Raw genomic sequence first — 18,875 nt, 5'->3', positions numbered from 1 at the left:
TTGACACAGGGGCCCCTCACTGGCTGCCTGCCAAATTTAGGCTCAAGAGTCTAGGTTTGTTTTTTTTTAAATTATTATTTCTCTTGAATCACACTATTAAAACCATACCTTACCATGCTGAATGTAATGCAATGTGTTTTATCTTCACAAAGTTAAAATATCTAGTATAACTTGGAAGCCTGCAGTGGACTAGTAAGCTTTTCTATTTTCTTTTGGTCAGGAACAGAGAATGTTTAAGCTGATAATCGCCATATTCAAAACGTAGACCCAGATGTCTTCAAAGTCAAAATCATACTGTAAGTCAAATTAGTCAAAGCATAAACAAACATCTGTGACTGACGTAGCTGCTTCAAATAGGCTAATACCTCAGTCAGTGTTATTCATTTGGGAACAGGCTGAGAGAAAGCAGAATCAAAATGAAGAAGTTACTTGTGTTTATCTTCATTTTGGTCATCCTGACTGTTTTTACAGGTAGGAGTTCATATCAAACAAATCGGCTAATGTTCATAGAGCTGGAGTGCATATGATAATATTAGTGTTTTAATCTTGTATTTAAATATCTTAATATTTGCCTTTTTTTACCTGTTACAGTATAATGATATTAAATATCATGTTATACTGCAGCCTTCCAGGAATTTTATTTTTAACTACCATACTAGGCATTTTTATTTCTGTATCACAACCCTGGAGTCATTTATTGATTAAAAAGAAAGATGTTTTCATTTATAAATCTACATGTTTGATGCACTGGACTATTGCACCATTTAATGCAATTTCTTTGTCTTAATACTTATTTCAACAAAAGTCAGACGAGTTAGCTTTGGTTTGAAAAATAACCCTAAAAATAGTGCAACATAGAAATGCATTTAACAAAAAACTGGCAGGATTAATACAAATATTAAATAGGTAGATGGTGCAGTTATATTTTTCTAATTTTGGGAAGGAATTGTAATAATACGGTGTTCTGAATAGGTTTTGCATATTGTTAGTAGCACTAGCTTATAAAAAACACAAGTATATTATAAAAATGGTTTAAAATTCCACTCATCTCTTCTGGAATGCAATATCCCCTGGGAAAGGGCTGTAATGAAAGAACACTTTGTGTATTGACAAAAATCAGACCCGAAAACATTTCACCATGGACCTGAAAGATAAAATATTAACTTCGTGTTAATTTCATACTTTATTTCTTCCTCCCTCCCCCGTTAGATACTTCACCAATTTTGACTGAAAAAGAAGCTAAACAGATTCTGAGAACCCGTCGTGAAGATAGACCAAGAAAAGTTGGTTTCCCTGATGAGCCAATGAGGGTGATTTTTAATTTTTATTTTAAAAACGAATACACTAAAACAGTTCATTGTATTTTGTGCTTAATGTTGAATTTGCATAGATAGGACTCTACTCAATCAGTATATCTGGGTGCAAACTCGACTCTTTTAAACAATGGAGTGAAATATTTTGTAAACCCCTTTTCACTCTTTAAACTACTGTTGGATAGCATTCTCTGAATTATGAACATAGCTCGGGACTGTACATACCTGCAAAGTGTGGGGGTTATCTATAATCTATGTCTGTCATCATTTTAAAGTGTAGAATCAATTATTGATCAAAAGATAGCATCTCATCTGTACAAATGTTTAGTTCATCACGTTATTTCTGAAAAATTAAACTCCGCAGTACAAAAGGTAGTTTGCTTGCTTTACATTTTGCACTGAAAGCTGGCAGAGGGGATGCAGGTGTCAGTGGTCAGTGTGGAGATTTAGGTAGCTCAGAACTGACTTTAAAATCCATTTAGCTGCATCCATTAATTTTTTCTACAAGTGTTAGGGATAGGTTTATATATTACGAGAGTATTCACTTCTTTAATTGTTAGAATAAAGTAACTGTATGTTTTTTCACATAATATTTGCTATTATTTACTTATTAAGCACATTAAAAATACAAAGAAAAATAAAAAAAAAGACAGCGAGGACCCTTCCGTTTTACTTGCTTTTGACAGGATGTGTGATACAGCCCCAGACTTCTGAAAAGCCACTTACAGCATTTAAAAATTGCTGCACATTTCTCTCCAAAGTAAATATACGGTGTTAAAATTATATGGTTGTAAAGAGGCTAAAAGCCACAGAAGCCAGAAAGCGGACAATAGACCGTGCACATATGATGAGCATAATTGGCTCAATCGGACGAGGTGCTGAGTACACCTCATGTCAGTGGGAGTTGAGGGCGCTCAGCACCTTGCAGACTTGAGCCCAGTGTGTACAGAGCATGTGGTTGGGGAAGGCTGGTAGTTCCCTCTATCCCCTGGTTAGTGCATACTAGCCAGGAATAACCCATCTGGCAGCCAGGGAGAGCTGAATTTACAACTCTGCCCACTTACATACTCTCCTCTTTGTCCACCACATTGGCATCACCACATCAACCCTGACACAATGACTCCTCCAACATCAGAGTGCCCCACCGACCTGAGACAATGGGAGCCGTACCCCATATGGCAAAATGCAGCAAAAACCACTGGCCATGGGCTCCCCCCAGCAGACCTCAACATCCAGGATTATAAAGATTTCAAACTATGGTCAAAGCAGCCTCATTCAGGGGCAGGACATTAGCAGGAACCCCGGTTCTACCTAAAATGATATGCAGCAACACCATGATGGCTATTAAATGTAATAGGATAGATCAGAAAAAATGGATTGGATAAATTCCTGCACAACAGCATGTTACATAAAACTTGTGATCCAGGCAGGTGAAATTCACACAGCCTTCACAGCAAGTACCAGTAATGAGCTAGAATAATGACCGCAGCTTGTCTTCACTGGCAGGGGGGGTTTAAGGCTCTAGGAGCCACACAGCAGTAGATCTCTGTTCACTGCTGGTCTGGCCTTGCCCTGTCCCCAGTGCAACTTTCCACACCATTAGGGCTGGTTGAAAATTTTCTGTTGAAGCTTTTTCTTTTAATGCAACATTGGGTTTTAGATGAAACCATCTTTTCAACAGAAAATGGCAACGTTTCATTAACCTCCCCCCATCTTTGGGTTTTGATGAAAAATTTAAATTTTCCAGAAGAAAAAAAAAGAACATTTTCTCATCAGTTTTCCATACCAGCCTATGTTGAGAATGGAGATTTTCCCTTCTCTGCACATAAGAGGTGCAGAAGTTCCCTTGTGTATCTCCAGCAGCCTCTTGCACAGTTTGACCACAGAGTTTAAGTGGTCCTTTGCACCAGGGTGAAATTTACACTGGGATGAACACACTTGCTAAAGTACCTCTGTTAATTTATTTTAATGGTACATGTATTAAGCTCGCCCATGCTCAGTCAGGGCTGAAGAAGAGCTCTGTGTAAACTCAATAGCTCATCTCTCTCACCAACAGAAATTGGTCCAATAAACGCTGTTAACCTCACCCACCTTGTCTCTCTACAGTCCTTTTAGTTGTGCTAAGCTTTGAAGAGCAATTAATCAACCATCCCTTTGCAGAGCATGTGTGCTAATGAGAAAATACAGCCGGTTTAAAAGTTGATGGACAATCAAACCTAGTGCAAATTAAATAGGAAGGATTTTACCTTTAATATAGACTCTTAGGAAAAGATATGTACTTCATCTGACTCCCAAAGCAGCCAGGATTCGATGAGATAGCTGATTTCATTAGTGCATTTTACTTAGGATGCTAAAGGGAAGGTTTATTGGCCATTTCCATTATAACTACATTCCCTAAGGAGAGGCGTTTAATGTGCCTAGTTTAAATGACAGCTATCATTCAACCTGTCAGCAGTTTTTTTCTTTTTTACACAAGCCCTTCCCCCTCACCACCACCACAACTAACCAAAAAAAAAAAAAAAAAAAATTGCAGTTAACGACAGGTGTCTCTGTATTCCCTCCTCACCACTCCAAGAACATAGGAGTTAGTATCAAAGCTAGGCAAATATTTTACCACCCTGCATGAAACTGTTGGGACAATTGAGGAATGGGGAAGCAGAGGACCTGAGGTGTTGTCTACTACTACTGGGAAAAAACATTGGATTTAGTTCTCAAACTGTGGATAGGGACCCCAAAGTGGGTCGCGACCCTGTTTTAATGGGTCACCAGGGCTGGCATTAGACTTGCTGGAGCCCGGGGCCAAAGCCCGAGTCCCACTGTCCAGGGCCGAAGCCACAGACCAAGCCCCCCAACCCAGGGCCAAAGGCCAAGCCTTCAGCCCTGGCTGGCAGGGCTTAGGCTACAGAACCCCAAGCCGGGGCTGAAGCCCTTGGGCTTTGGTTCCCCTCCCCCACCTCCCGGGGCAGTGGGGCTCAGGCAGGCTCAGGCTTTGGTCCCCCTCCTGGGGTCGTGCATTAATTTTTGTTGTCAGAAGGGGGTCGCGGTGCAATGAAATTTTAGAACCCCTGGTTAGAAAACATGTTCTAACGCAATGACTATAGCCAGTGTAGACTGGTTTTAGGTGGGAAACTATCACACATATTTCATTTTGTGCGAAACCCATTTTTTTCGAACACCTTTTATTTAAAATGTCATAACAGAAACGAGTAGCTACTCCACCGGCGAGACACTGCTTTTTTATCTCACATCAAATCGATTGAAGATGTGACTGTAGAGTAGTACATTCACCTGTGAAAGGAACCCATTTCTCAGCTGCCTGCCTTTGGAGAGATCTAATGATTGCCGAGGGTTTTCATTTCTGAATGGTGACAATGCACTGGGCATAGCTAGATTTTATTTTGGGGAACTACTAAAAACGAGGGGGTCTGCTCCTGCTCCCAATGAAGTCAACTGGGAGGCTTCTAATTGACTTCAGCGGGAGATGTACTGGGCCCTCCGAGATCAGATACCACAGGAATGGGAGTGGTATAAATCAATTAGTTCTTTAGAGAATCAGCAGATTGAGGAAGTCTCCACCTTGGCAGAACGTACAACAGATACTGCTGGCTAATATTTTTTTCTCAAGACAGTTGCAAGCAGGGCTGCCCAGAGGATTCCGGGGGCCTGGGGCAAAGCAATTTCAGGGGCCCCTTCCATAAAAAAAAGTTTCAATACTATAGAATACTATATTCTCGTGGGGGCCCCTGTGGGGCCTGGGGCAAATTGCCCCACTTTCCCCCTCCCCCCCGGGTGGCCCTGGTTGCAAGTAAATTCCAAAGGTACTTTTAAAAGCCCCCTATTTCTGAAATGGACTTTGGTAGTGCCTGTGATTATTGCGATGTGACTCATTTCACCTCTGCCTTTACTTATTTAGGGCCTGCGCCCATTGAGGTCAATGACAAAACTCCTATTAACTTCAAGGATGCTGGACCAGGCCTGAATTATTTTTTTACTTTGGGAAAGCACCACATATAATAGATTTTGGAGGGGAAGGGATACTGCAAACTACCTTTCTCTTCAAGGATAAACTAGCCCAGGGTACTGAACACATCCAAGGGACCAGTGACCACCCAAAGAATTACATCTCATTGACCACCACAAGTAGTAGTACACCACTGAAAACCTGGGATATATGGCAATTCTTTCTAACCCTGATGGTTTGTGAGATATCAGACCTCAAAAATCACCCAGGATGGGGAAGAAGTGACCCTGAAGATGGGCTGGCGTTTCTCTGTTAGCTAGGTGATCCATATCCAGATGGGGTTACAACAGGTGATAGTGGAGAACGTGCAATGTAAAAGTTCAGCATGATATATGTTGGTATGATGGTAATGTTCAAACATACAATGAAAACAGAGAGAGAAAGAATTGTTAATGTTTGCAGGAAAGCTGATTACACTTGTGAACTAGAACCCTTTTAAAAGGTCGGGGAGTGTCATACCAATACATTCTATTTACTTACATGGAAAAAACAGAATTTTATCAATCTCGTAAGGAAGATCAGTGAATGACTGGTACTTAACAGAATCCCCTTTAGAACTACTCAGTGATCCAGAATCATTCCATGGTTTTAAAGTGCTGTAGATGTTCCTGCAAAAATCCATGTTCACCCCCTGGGCCAGCAGAAGCTTTAGTGTGTGTATTAAAAAAAAAAAAATAGTGTCCATGCAAATTTATCTCTTAGTACTAATGCAAATGTCTGCCTGTAAAAACTTGGTCCATAAAGTAGCAAACACTAGCAGGACTATTGATGGAATTCAGTGAGAACAATGGTGAGATTTGATCAACCTGATTTGTAGGCTATTTTCAAGGTGACATAGCTTAACTCTCTGGGTTAAATTCAACCCCTTTGTAAGGGGTGAAATTCCACTGAATTAAAAAAGCAACAGAGGGTCCTGTGGCACCTTTGAGACTAACAGAAGTACTGGGAGCATAAGCTTTCGTGGGTAAGAACCTCACTTCTTCAGATGCAAGTAATGGAAATCTCCAGAGGCAGGTATATATCAGTGTGGAGTTAACGAGGTTAGTTCAATCAGGGAGGGTGAGGTGCTCTGCTAGCAGTTGAGGTGTGAACACCAAGGGAGGAGAAACTGTTTCTGTAGTTGGATAGCCATTCACAGTCTTTGTTTAATCCTGATCTGATGGTGTCAAATTTGCAAATGAACTGGAGCTCAGCAGTTTCTCTTTGGAGTCTGGTCCTGAAGTTTTTTTGCTGTAAGATGGCTACCTTAACATCTGCTATTGTTGAACATCACCGGCTCATTCACCTGCACGTCCACCAATGTTATATATGCCATCATATGCCAGCAATGCCCCTCTGCTATGTACATTGGCCAAACTGGACAGTCACTACGCAAGAGGATAAATGGACACAAGTCAGATATCAGGAATGGCAATATACAAAAACCTGTAGGAGAACACTTCAACCTCCCTGGCCACACAATAGCAGATGTAAAGGTAGCCATCTTACAGCAAAAAAACTTCAGGACCAGACTCCAAAGAGAAACTGCTGAGCTCCAGTTCATTTGCAAATTTGACACCATCAGATCAGGATTAAACAAAGACTGTGAATGGCTATCCAACTACAGAAACAGTTTCTCCTCCCTTGGTGTTCACACCTCAACTGCTAGCAGAGCACCTCACCCTCCCTGATTGAACTAACCTCGTTAACTCCACACTGATATATACCTGCCTCTGGAGATTTCCATTACTTGCATCTGAAGAAGTGAGGTTCTTACCCACGAAAGCTTATGCTCCCAGTACTTCTGTTAGTCTCAAAGGTGCCACAGGACCCTCTGTTGCTTTTTACAGATTCAGACTAACACGGCTACCCCTCTGATACTTGACACTGAATTCAATGGGCTTACACCAGAAGTGAGTGAATACACAAGTTTAATGCTCTTTTCTTTCCTCAAAACAGGAACACATGCTTTACCTCCAGCGCTTGGAGCAGAGATCAGAAGAACAATTCCTTGAGCACTGGTTAAATCCACACTGCTACCCGCATTGCAACAGGAATTTAGTTCATCCAGTCTAAAGGGTTTGGTTTTTCCCCAGTTACTGGTATGTGTTCTCCTTTGTGAAGCATCACAGTTCCTTCAAAATAAAGGGCCGAATTCTCTGCTGGTGTATACTGAAGTCAATGGAGTTATGCCAGTTCACACCTGCAGAGAATTTGACACAGAATGTTATTTTTTCATAGATTCTCAGACCAGAAGGGACCACTGTGATCATCTGGTCTGACCTCCTGTATTGCACAGGCCAGAGAACTTTCCCAAAATAATTTTTAGAGCAAATCATTTAGAAAAACATCCGATCTGTATTTAAAAATGATCAGTGATGGAGAATCCTCCACAAGCCTCGGTAAATTATTCAATGGTTACTATCCAGGGTGCAAGTTAAAGCTGAAATAATCAAGCATACACTTAAAATCTTCTGGACACCACAACTACTCTGCTGCCTTATAGCACAGAATTGTACGTACCTCCGTTCACACAAAGGCCCCGATCATACAGATCTTGGTGCAGGAGGCAGCAGATTGTGTATGGCTGTTGCATTCTGCAGCAAGTGTTAGTGGAGACAAGACATGGGCGTAAATAAGGTTATTCACTATTCATACAACTCTATACTGAGCTATAGTCAGTCTCATGTTCTCTGTGCACCTGCTCTCTTCCTTGTACATGCACAGGATACAAAAAAGAGAAGGGATAGGTGGACAGTGGGCATGTCTGAGGGAACAGGAGTTTATGCCTGATTCTTATCATGCTAATAAAGTACTTGACTACATAATCCCTTACTACCTGGGAGTACGTTGGTGACTGCCTAGCAGCACTCATTAATACAGCTCCTGACCTCCCTGCACTCCTTGTCCTGCTCAGCTGTTTATACCTTGTACAGTACTGGGCACCTGGGTTGTGGCAGTATGAAACTCACAGGGCTCATCATTAAAAAGGCAGCATTTAACAACAAGCACATGGTGGTATCTGAGATTCTGCTTCATACGCCTGATCCTGCAAAGAGTTGGGTTTGTTCAGCTACCATAGTTTCATAGCAGTTGTGCTCTCCCACCAACATGGCGCTGTGCACACGAGCGCTTATGTCGGTGTAATTTACGTTGCTCAGGGGGTGGTTTATTCACACCCAGGAGTGACATAAATTATGCCGACATAGGCTGTAGTGTAGACATAGCCTTAGGATCAGATTTTCAAAGGTATTTAGGTGCCTAAAAAAGCACCTAGTGGGATTTTCAAAAGTGCCTAACTCTTGCTGAATTGAGTGGGAGTTAGCCACCTAACCCATAAAATCTCACTAGGCTGCTGGACATATGCATCTGTAGGTGTCTAAATACCTTTGAAAATCTGGACCTTCAGTGGAAAAACACTGACTTACAAAAGCGGAAGATCTGGCCCTTTAAAAAAAAAAAAAACCCAAAAGCTTAGCTTCTGGGACATAAGATGGCAGCATCCCAAAAATGTAGCAGCTGGCCCAATTTTACCCTTGCTCTGAGTGTGGGGGTATTGTGAAGATTACTGTTTGTACATCACTTAGAAGATGTGAAGCACTATGTAAGTTCTTAATATTGTCAACATGTCTTTCTGTGATTTAACAATATTTCCCCACTCCTTTTCCAGATCTCCCCAGGTGCATTTAAGAGGAAACGGTCTATGATCATGTTAAACAGGACGAGGTTCATGCAGCATCTGCTATGTACTAACTATCGAGCTGAATGTCTTTGGAATATTGAGCAATCTTAGTATGTAGCAAGGCTTTCTTTTGTAATCATACATATTAAAACAATTCCATTGACTCATGTAGATCGCCATAAATTTTCAACCCATAGGTAAACTAATGATTTATATGCGTGAATCTAGGGCTTCTCCTAAGATTTTAGGAATGGGGTGGAATAAATCACCAACTTGTCTTAGAACGTGTTTATTTTGGGCACTATCTTAGTATATATTGAAGCAGGAGGAGGCTTTCAGAGAAAGGAATGAATACGGATGGAAAATAAAAACACGATGAGGCTGCCACCCTTTGGGGTTTTGGATTATAGAATTTCTGCAGTTTTAATAATATTGTAGTGAAGCACAACATTTATGCAGCATTAACATTTTATGTTAGTGGCCTTGCAAGTTATTTCACCTACTATGTCATAATAAAAGCTCAAATCAAATCCACTGACATTTGATTTTGTTACACTGAAATCAGACGATGTGTGTTGATAAAATCAGTCAGGTGTGGCTCAATATTTACCGTATGAACTGTGCATGTTATTCACTGGGGCAAAGCATGACAGAGGAAATGTATAGACTGGGTATATGTCTTTGGCTGGGGACAATGCCGCCATTCAGCAAACTTTCTATACAAAAATAATACATTTGGGGCCTCTGTTTCATACATGCAGCCACATGGATTTTTCGGTAGGATTTCACAACTGGAACTGAGGGCAGAATTTGGTAATTCAAAGGGGGAAGGAAAGGACAGATCCATTAGATGCTTGGGAAGTTCTGACACTAAGAATACTTAAAGTAGGTAAGACAGTACTTTTGCCGAACAGACAGTATGTACCGCCTTCCCTTGGGCACATGAACATATATAAGGAATATGTGAACACCTGCTATTGTAGAGCATTCTTGGGAACCAGGCTTTTAGGCATAAGCTGAATCAACTAGGAGCTGTTTCCACTTGGAAGTGCTTCACCAGTGGCACTCATCTGTTTGTTCCGCTACGGGCATTTGCGCTGCTTTTCAGGGAGAAGCTGATTGTGAACCTGCTTGTGCAGTGCCTTCCTCCTAACATCATATCCTCAGAGCCTGAATGCTGATCATACCAATTTCATTCCCTAACATTGAAAAAGTCAGGCAGTGTTATGGGATGGTTGGGGAATCAAATGGGAGGCTCCAGTGCTGTGAGAAACCTCCTGGTGGCTTCTAGTGATCTCTCTCAGAAGCAAGGAAAGGGCTCTGTAAGCCAGTGTGCAGACTCACTGGCTGGAGAAGGAGAAATAAAAGTTCCGACTATTGGTCACTTCACATACCTTGCTTAGGGCTCAACTCAGACTACTGGGCAATAACCCCCTGAGGCCTTTACAGCCTCAGCCCACTGGGAAGAGAGAGGACACAAACTAACCCTGTGGGAGCTTCCTTTGCATGTTTCCCCTTTCCTTTTATAGCCCTGCCCAGCCATGTGGCTCTAAACACACATACCTCCCCATACTGCTTCTAAACACTCGTTGCGTGGTGTTGTCTAAAGACCCCTCGCAGGGACATGTCTTGTGCCTCTTTGTGCACCCCCTGCTCTGTCCCCCAAATCCTCACCACTTCCAATGCAAGGGAAACCTCCCAAGCTAAGAAGGCACGGCTGTATTTGTCCTTTACTGCATACTTGAAGAGGCGCTTAAAACAGGAAGCTAGTACTATACGTCTCAATGGAGATCTTGTTCTATATATCATTATACAGGCCTATCATTCGACTGGCTCTCATTTCTGCTTTCATTTACACCAGTGTATATCCTCTGAAGTCATTGGAATTACCCCAGATTAACACTGGTATAAAGAAATTGGTCTTATCTGACCAGGATTATCCATCAGTATTGTGTAAATATAATCATAGCTTATTATTTTATTATTATCTCATTATATTTTATATCACCAATCAGAATGGTGTATGTGATAGAATATATTATGATGTGTTAACATTTTACTCATGAAAGATAAAATAATTAATAGACCTGCTAAGTGCAGAATGTCATCATTAAAGGTCAGTATGACATTTGAATGTGTACACTGTATCATAGTACTGTGCGCTGAGCAGGGCCTTAATATAGATCCCTGTTTAATCAGAAGCCAATTTAGATTTCCCTGGGTTTCAGGGATCTGCTTATATAAGCAGCACACATAGAATTAGTCTTCATCAAAACAAAGCCTGTGAACAGTGAATTAAAATAATGTGACAAACATTAAAATACTTTAAATATCACACCCAGATAACTCTCAGAGACCATCATTGCATTCACACTGGAATCCTGTTGACAGGTGACAAAATAAAGCCAATTCAATGAAGGTATAGATCAGGGGTAGGCAACCTATGGCACGCGTGCCAAAGGCAGCAGGCGAGCTGATTTTCAGTGGCACTCACACTGTCCGGGTCCTGGCCACTGGTCCAGGGGGGCTCCGCATTTTAATTTAATTTTAAATGAAGCTTCTTAAACGTTTTAAAAACCTTATTTACTTTACATACAACAATAGTTTAGTTATATATTATAGACTTATAGAAAGAGACCTTCTAAAAACATTAAAATGTATTACTGGCATGCGAAACCTTAAATGAGAGTGAATAAATGAAGACTCGGCACACCCCTTCTGAAAGGTTGCCGACCCCTGGTATAGATGATTAGAGGATTTCTCATACTGGAATAGGCCAATGGTCCATCTAGACCATTCTCCTGCCACTGAGATGGTTCTACTGGATAATTCAGAGGAGATTATTTAAATCTCAAAGCATTAAAGGGTTACTTTCAAATAATGTCAAGAATCGCTGATTAAAGCTCTAAGAACAAGAAAATGCAGTCGGGCTGCTTCTCTGTCCTTCATTCTCCACATCTAACATGGTACCAAATGCCATGTAAATACTGAGCCAGATCTCTAAATTTGACAGCTCCATTGCAGTGAATTGAAGTCATTGGGTGAAATCCTGTCTTTACTGAAGTCAATGTGAAAACTCCCATGGACCTTCATAGGGCCTGCATTTCACCCATTGCGTTCATTGAAGTCATTGGAGCTACATCTATTTATACCCGCTGAAGACCTGGACAACTAGCAACATACTTTGAGTGGCCTGTGGGCCTGATCCTGTGAGGCACTGAGGATCTCCTACAGGGATCTGAGAACTTGCAACTCCCACTGAACTCAGTGGGAGCTGAGTTTGCTCAACCCCTCCAGGACTGGGCTCCTGGTCAATGACCAGGCCCAGATGTCTCCCTGAATATTCAAGTGACTGAGTTTGGGGGTTTTTTGTACCAACATTTTCAGAAAGCCTATCTGATGTTCACCCGTTCAAGCACTCATGGATAATGGTGCTAAACTTGTAGAGTAAAAAGTATGACATGAATGGGAGGTCTACATGTGAAACAATGGCATGATACTGCCCTATGTTTGAATAATATTGGGCAAAGTCACTGAGCTATGAAGACGTAAGCAGAAACTTTATAAATGAAGATAACCTGAACACAATTTGAAATGTTGAGAAAAAAACACATGAATGAACATAGCCAAAGGTTTTGCTATGACTGCACAAGAGATATATGACCAGACATATATGCTTTCATGGCTTGTCTCTTACTGGTCCACTTCACAACATTCAGGGTTGGGTTTTCACTTATGCTAATGCCCTTCCATGATTTATTTTACAGCATACAGAGGCCTTGAAGTGGGAGGAAACAGCCCACCAAGAATACCCCTTGCACAGAGAACCTTCTGCAACCAGTGTTGAGCTGACAGAAGGGCTCTACTCTGGCCCTACTCCCAGCCCCATAGCGTGGGGAGCAGTTTGGAGGCATAGCCACAGTTTACTGCCCTACATTTATTCTCTGCTTCCTGCGGGGCCATAGGAATCAGCGCTTAAGTGAGAGCAGTCATAATTATGAGTGCCATGCCTGGAATTCAAGCCAAAGAAAAAGGCCTTAGTTTAGAAAGGCTTCCATCGCCTCTGCTCTCTGAATAGAGATGCAGCCGACTAACAGCAAATCATGTGCGTGGCTCTGTGCCTTAGCCTCCTTTCCTCTCTCACCTTGTTTCCTCAGTCATGAATCTGACTGCTGGAGAAAAATAAAAATGTCTATGCCGCCCTGACATGGTTTGGTAGTGTGGTCACACAACTCCTTATTCCCAGCTCCTCAACTGCCAAATGAGCGAGATCATTTTTCTTGAGGCTGGCACAAACTCAAGGCTGGTCACCCTGCCAAAGATGCTTAGACTCAAAAAACAGCCTGGCTGGCTTTGTTGGTGTCCTAGTGTACAGCTCTGCTTCAGGGGAGACATCAGGCCACATGCTTTGAATTTGAATAAAATATAACCGAATAGACAATAATTCTCATCTGAGGAGCTCAGGACCCTCTCCAAAAATAGCCAAGGAGCATTATCCCTCTTTTTACAAACAGAGAAATGGAGACAGAGAGGTGAAGTGAGCAGGGGGTTGGACTAGATGACCTCCTGAGGTCCCTTCCAACCCTGAGATTCTATGATTCTATAAGTGAGTTGCTCAAGGCCACACACAAATCAGTGGCAGAGCTAGAAATGGAACTCAGGTCTTCCGAGTCTCAGCTTAGTGCCTTAAACAACCCAGGGCTATGCTGCCTCTCTACCATTATCTAAGGGGGGAAATCCTGGGCTGCTTCCTTTTGCATACATAGGTGGTCTGATTTCTGAGTTTTCATTAACTTTGTGCACACTGGGGATGAGACAACAGGGTATAGACGAATCAGCCCACACTGACCCTGAAACGCAAATCTATGTAACCCTGCCTGGAGTTCCAAAGTTCCAAATACTTTATTAAACCAAACTCACCATCCCATGCATCTGCAGCTCCTGGTCCTGACTGGGACTGGACACTGAACTGATGAAAGATATGGGGAGTTGTTCTGGAGGTGTTCCTGGCCTGATGAGAGGTACAAAGTACCAGAAACCTTACAGGAAATCTGAGCAGGTAGAATAAGGGGAGAGAAAACAGAAGGAAGAAGAGAGAATTAACCATGATGGCCTAAAGGTAAAGAAAGAGGAAACCAGACTGGACCCTAGCAGTGTCTTTAGATACTTTGATAATTTGTGTAAGACACTTCAATGCTGTGAAGATGATCTCAGTCAAGGAGATGATCTCAGTCTATCTAGATGATAGATAATCCCTTCTCAAGATTTCCAACCTACTTCTGCAGATTTAAGAAGCTAGGTCCTCAGCGGGTGTAAATTGGTGTAGCTCCACTGAAGTCAATGGACCCACATCAGCCTAGGATCCGGCCTAAGAACTGAACATACCCAAATCATATCTGACTTCTGACCCTTCGGAAGCTTGCTCAGCCGTAGCAAAGATCATGGCTAACAAAGGAAGTGTGAGGCATAGCTGCAGTTTGCTGGCTGCTATAAAGACACCAACACAGAGGGGTGCAAAAAGCTATCTAAATGATTTTTAAGAAGCCATGATGTGCTCGACAAAGAACAGGATCCCTCCTCCATGGAACTTACAGGCATGACAGGGTATAACACAGTATGGACAAGGGCTATGAAGTTGAACGCAGAGTAGCTGTGTCAACACTGAAGATGGAAAGTTCAGCAGAATAGATGGTTTCCAGAAGCTCTTACAGGAGAGGCTTGGAAAGACTTGGGAAAAACTTTCATCTAGGCAAGAAATGAACCCGATGTTTTTGTTTGGTTTTATGGTCGTTTAACTTGTTTTATAGTCAATATTCCTGATCCCATTCTGCCTTCTCTGCCTTGAAACTGGAATGAGGCGTGGTGCAGACCTGTGAGTAAACTAGCTGACCACTAGATGTCACTGTTTCTGCATACAAATTGGAGCATATACTTGATTTTGAAAGGGCAGTCTTGCCTGATAATTTTTTTTTCGTATTCATGTGCACCCTTTTCCTAAAGGGTTCAGATACTGAAATAAAAAGTCACTTTTCTTTTTAAGCAACCCAAACCTAGAGAGAGTAGTTAAACATTTCCCCCCTTTGGATCCAAGATTCTTGTGAATATGGGCTTAATTGTGGGTCTATCTCTGGTCACATCTTGGTGCCAGTGGCAATGCCATAAAAAAAAATGTTTGAATGGTTCCTTTTCTATTTTTTGCACGGGAACTGTAGCAGCTCCTGGTTATTTACTGTTATCTTTTACTTTGCATTTTGACACTAGATTCCAGAGATGCCATTTTGTGCTCCTATTAAAATCTTTGCCACCAGAATGGATTCACATTGTGCCATCTTCAGTACTTCATTATTAACGATAAGCTGCAGAATAACCCAGAAAGTAGATAGTGTTTTGCATTTTCAAAGTGTGGGATGACCATTATATGATTACTATTTATTATAACAGTTGAATTTTGATAGCATTTGGAGGCCCCCGTCAAAGATTGGGGCCCTGCAGTGCCAGGCGCTGTACACACATATATCAAAACGATTGACTGTGCCCCAAAGAGTTTCCAGTCAAAGTCACATTGCCCCTGTGCAATAGGTAGGGAAATATTACTAACCTCCATTTACACATGAAGGAACTAGGAAAAAGAAAGATCACATCTGGAATTTTCAAAGGAGTCAACTCCCTTAGGAAATCCAAGTTGAAATGACTTGTCCAAAAGTCAGATAAAGAGTCAGTGGAGGAACTATAGGATTAGAACTCAGGAATTCCTTGCTCTTAGCCCCATGCCCTTCTCACTGGACAACATAATCTTTGCTAGTCAAGATCTCAGCAGCTGCTGAATTTATGTGGTTTACTGGCTACAACAATCATATTGACCTGATAGAAGAACTCTGAAGCTGGACACGTGCCTCCCAGCCAAGGCAGACAGACTCACAATAGCTTTGCTTGAGCTAACGGGCTAAAGACAGCAACGTGGATGTTGTGACACAGGCAGCAGCTCAGATGAACCACCTGAGCTCGGACCTATGGAGTCAGGAAGCTAGCCCATGCTGCAATGTCCACCCTGCCATTTTTAGTGCGTTAGTTTGACCAGAGCTAGCGCGAGTCTGTCTACCCAAGCTGGGAGGCATGCTCCTAGCTGCAGTGTAGACGTAGCTTCATTAAATTAAGGTCTAATCCAGCAAGCCCTCTTTTTATTGGTTTAAATAGGAGTTGCATGTATTAAAGTCATGTAGGTCTGGGCTAAATACAAACTCTGCACTGTTATATAGCAATAATTTTCCAGACAGCGAAGTCCAGCCACTTCTGGGTTGAATTGAGCAATTGCTTAACACGGCACAGCAATGCTACACAGTGGTTTAGGACAGGAAGTAAAGAATAACTGTGGTGATGTGAATTACTATGAAGATGATTTAGGATTTGTCAACACGGCACTGTAGTCTGGACTACGGGGATGTGAACTCTAGAGCATGCTAATATGTTGTACTCTAACTTCCCCGAGTAGACCCTGCTGGTGCAAACTCAAAGGTACCTAATTTGCTTTGCTGTAGTCCTGTTTCAACAGGACTGTGTTGGTATACATGTTGGCATACTAGGTAGCTTTTAGTTCACACCTGCAGGGCCAACATGGGGCAGTTAGAGTGCACTACAATTCACACCCCCATACTCCAGACCGCGGCATCAGGTAGACAAGTCCTGAGATAGCACTAGACCACCGATTCTCAAACTTGCCATTCTGTGACCCATATTACAAGGGAAAAAAGTTTCAGGACCTTTATTCATTATTTTTGGCACCTCCTCCCATTTAGCATAAAAAAATGAGGGCGGTCATGATCCTACCAGACCTGGTCATGACTCCCAGGTTGAAAACCCCATAACCTATACGTTATGATCTAATATGTCTCTTTGGACTAGTGCTAGACAAACAATTCATAACCAATAAATTATTCAATTAATGTTGATTTTTCAGTTTGTTTGTAGAAGGGCTGTGAGCAGATTGTAATTTCCTCAAATCCTTTGGCTACTTGAAATTATTCTCCTTTCGTGAGTATTTGCACTAGGAATACTTACATGCTAGAGTCAAGTCCCATTGAAAGCCAGTTAGTTGCTTAGATTCACTTAAAATTCCATCCTAGAACATCTGTGAAAAGCAAACACAAAAGAGGGGTGAACACAGCCAAAGCACATGCATTTAAAAATTGGGACTAGTGTTCATGGAAAGCAGTTTTTCAGAATTTGCAGCTCTAGTTTATACAGTCTGCAATGGTTCAAAGCCTGTGGAGTAGAGATTATTCTGAATGCAGAGTTCTGCTGTTCTCTGGTAAATTATGTATGTAATAACAACATCAATTGGTATTTAGGTTGGTGGAATGTACTTACATGAGTGGGAATCTAGCTAAAATATTGGGGGTGAGGGGCTTATCCTTTAATGACCAAAAGGGGTCAGGAGTGCACTTTGGTTTTAAGTCTCATCCTAATGAAGCATCCACAAATTTGGAAGGTTATCTGAACTCGTTAAGGTGTAGAAAAAGAGCTAGAAAATCTTGTCAGAACAGCGTGTCTTGAGTTGTCAGATACATGGTTAGAAATGGTGAGAGATTTTAGTCCTTTTTCAGGTCCAGGAGGTGAAGATGTACACAAACATGAAAAATACCAACCAAAATGACAAAAGGTTAATTAAGGCTTGAATAAGGTAAATTATCTTATTGTCTCAAATGGGTTTGCCAGTAACTAGTCTTGATCCAGCATCAAGCCAAGAGTATGCAGGTCTAGGGATGGCTCAAGCCTCAAACTTGTCTGAGCTGCCTGGGGTTTTAAATCAATCTATTTTAGAAAGGGGGGGACAGTGGCAATGGTTAGGTTCAATCTTTTCCAATTTTGGGGGTGGTAGGATCCAAGGCCTATCTCCTTCCGTACACGTGGAACAGGATATCCCACATGATCTCTGTCAAAGCCCAATGGGATGACTTCAGGACAGAGGTCTGGACTCAGGATAGAGATAATCAGGGTAGATCGTTGCCTGGGTTTGAATTTTGCAGAATAAAGAGCACTTCTTGCCCAGTTACACAGAATGTGCAGCGCCCCCCAAACCATAGCACTGCTCTGATTGCTTCATTGGAGTCACTCTGAGATGCACTTGTAAAAACGAGATCAGAACAAGGTCTACAGCTTGTCTGGCCAATCAGATGCGTAGCACCTGTGCTATACAGACACCATGCCTGGCCCAAGGCAACTGGAGTGTTTAATCAGGTGAAATGCAGTATGATACAAAGATCACAGAAGTAGAGCCCGGGACTATATTCTACCATATAACCTCATAATCCTGGAAACATGCATGTGAGTAGTCCCATAATCAATAGGACTACTCAGGTAACTAATACTCACATACTTGAGTGTTTGCAGGATCAGGGCTTGTGTTGGTCATTACAATTATTCAGCCTATTTCTTATGACAAGTATTTTAATGAGGCAGTATTGCCCAGTAGTTAAATCGCTTCCTGGTGTGACAGCAGCCCTCTTGGCCAACATCAGAGATGGAACCAAGGGCCCCAGAAATGGAAAATGCGAAGATCTACATATTCAGCTAAAGAGCCCAATGCTGTAATGGACACACATCCTCTGTGCATCAGCTGCAGAGGAGGATGTCTAATATAGACTGACCAGCAGGTTATGCTGGGTTTGCCACTGATTGGCTGTGTGACCATGGGGAAGTTACTTAAACTCTCTAGCCCAGATTCAGAAAGGTATTTAGGATCCTAACTTCAATTGATTTCACTGGATGTTAGAAGCCTAAATACCTTTGTGGATCTGGGCCTCCCTGTCTGTCTTTAAAACGCTTGGCTACCTCATAAGGGTGTGAGATTTAATTAATTATTATTCATATGTTTAAATGGAAC

General features: G+C 41.9%; 1 protein-coding gene across 1 annotated transcript; it reads left to right on the top strand.

The window, feature by feature from the left end:
• Window positions 1–330: 330 nt before the first annotated feature.
• On the top strand, window positions 331–9,489 carry C14H17orf67 (chromosome 14 C17orf67 homolog). The gene is made up of 4 exons (XM_034790397.1): window positions 331–471; window positions 1,210–1,310; window positions 7,273–7,415; window positions 8,984–9,489. The coding sequence occupies exons 1-3, from the start codon at window positions 417–419 to the stop codon at window positions 7,387–7,389; spliced, it is 273 nt and encodes a 90-aa protein (XP_034646288.1). The 5' UTR covers window positions 331–416; the 3' UTR covers window positions 7,390–7,415; window positions 8,984–9,489.
• Window positions 9,490–18,875: the final 9,386 nt, after the last annotated feature.

The sequence above is a fragment of the Trachemys scripta genome, chromosome 14 (genome assembly GCF_013100865.1).
Source record: "Trachemys scripta elegans isolate TJP31775 chromosome 14, CAS_Tse_1.0, whole genome shotgun sequence".
NCBI classification, from domain to species: Eukaryota; Metazoa; Chordata; order Testudines; family Emydidae; genus Trachemys; species Trachemys scripta.
This window is presented reverse-complemented; position numbering and strand designations above follow the sequence as displayed.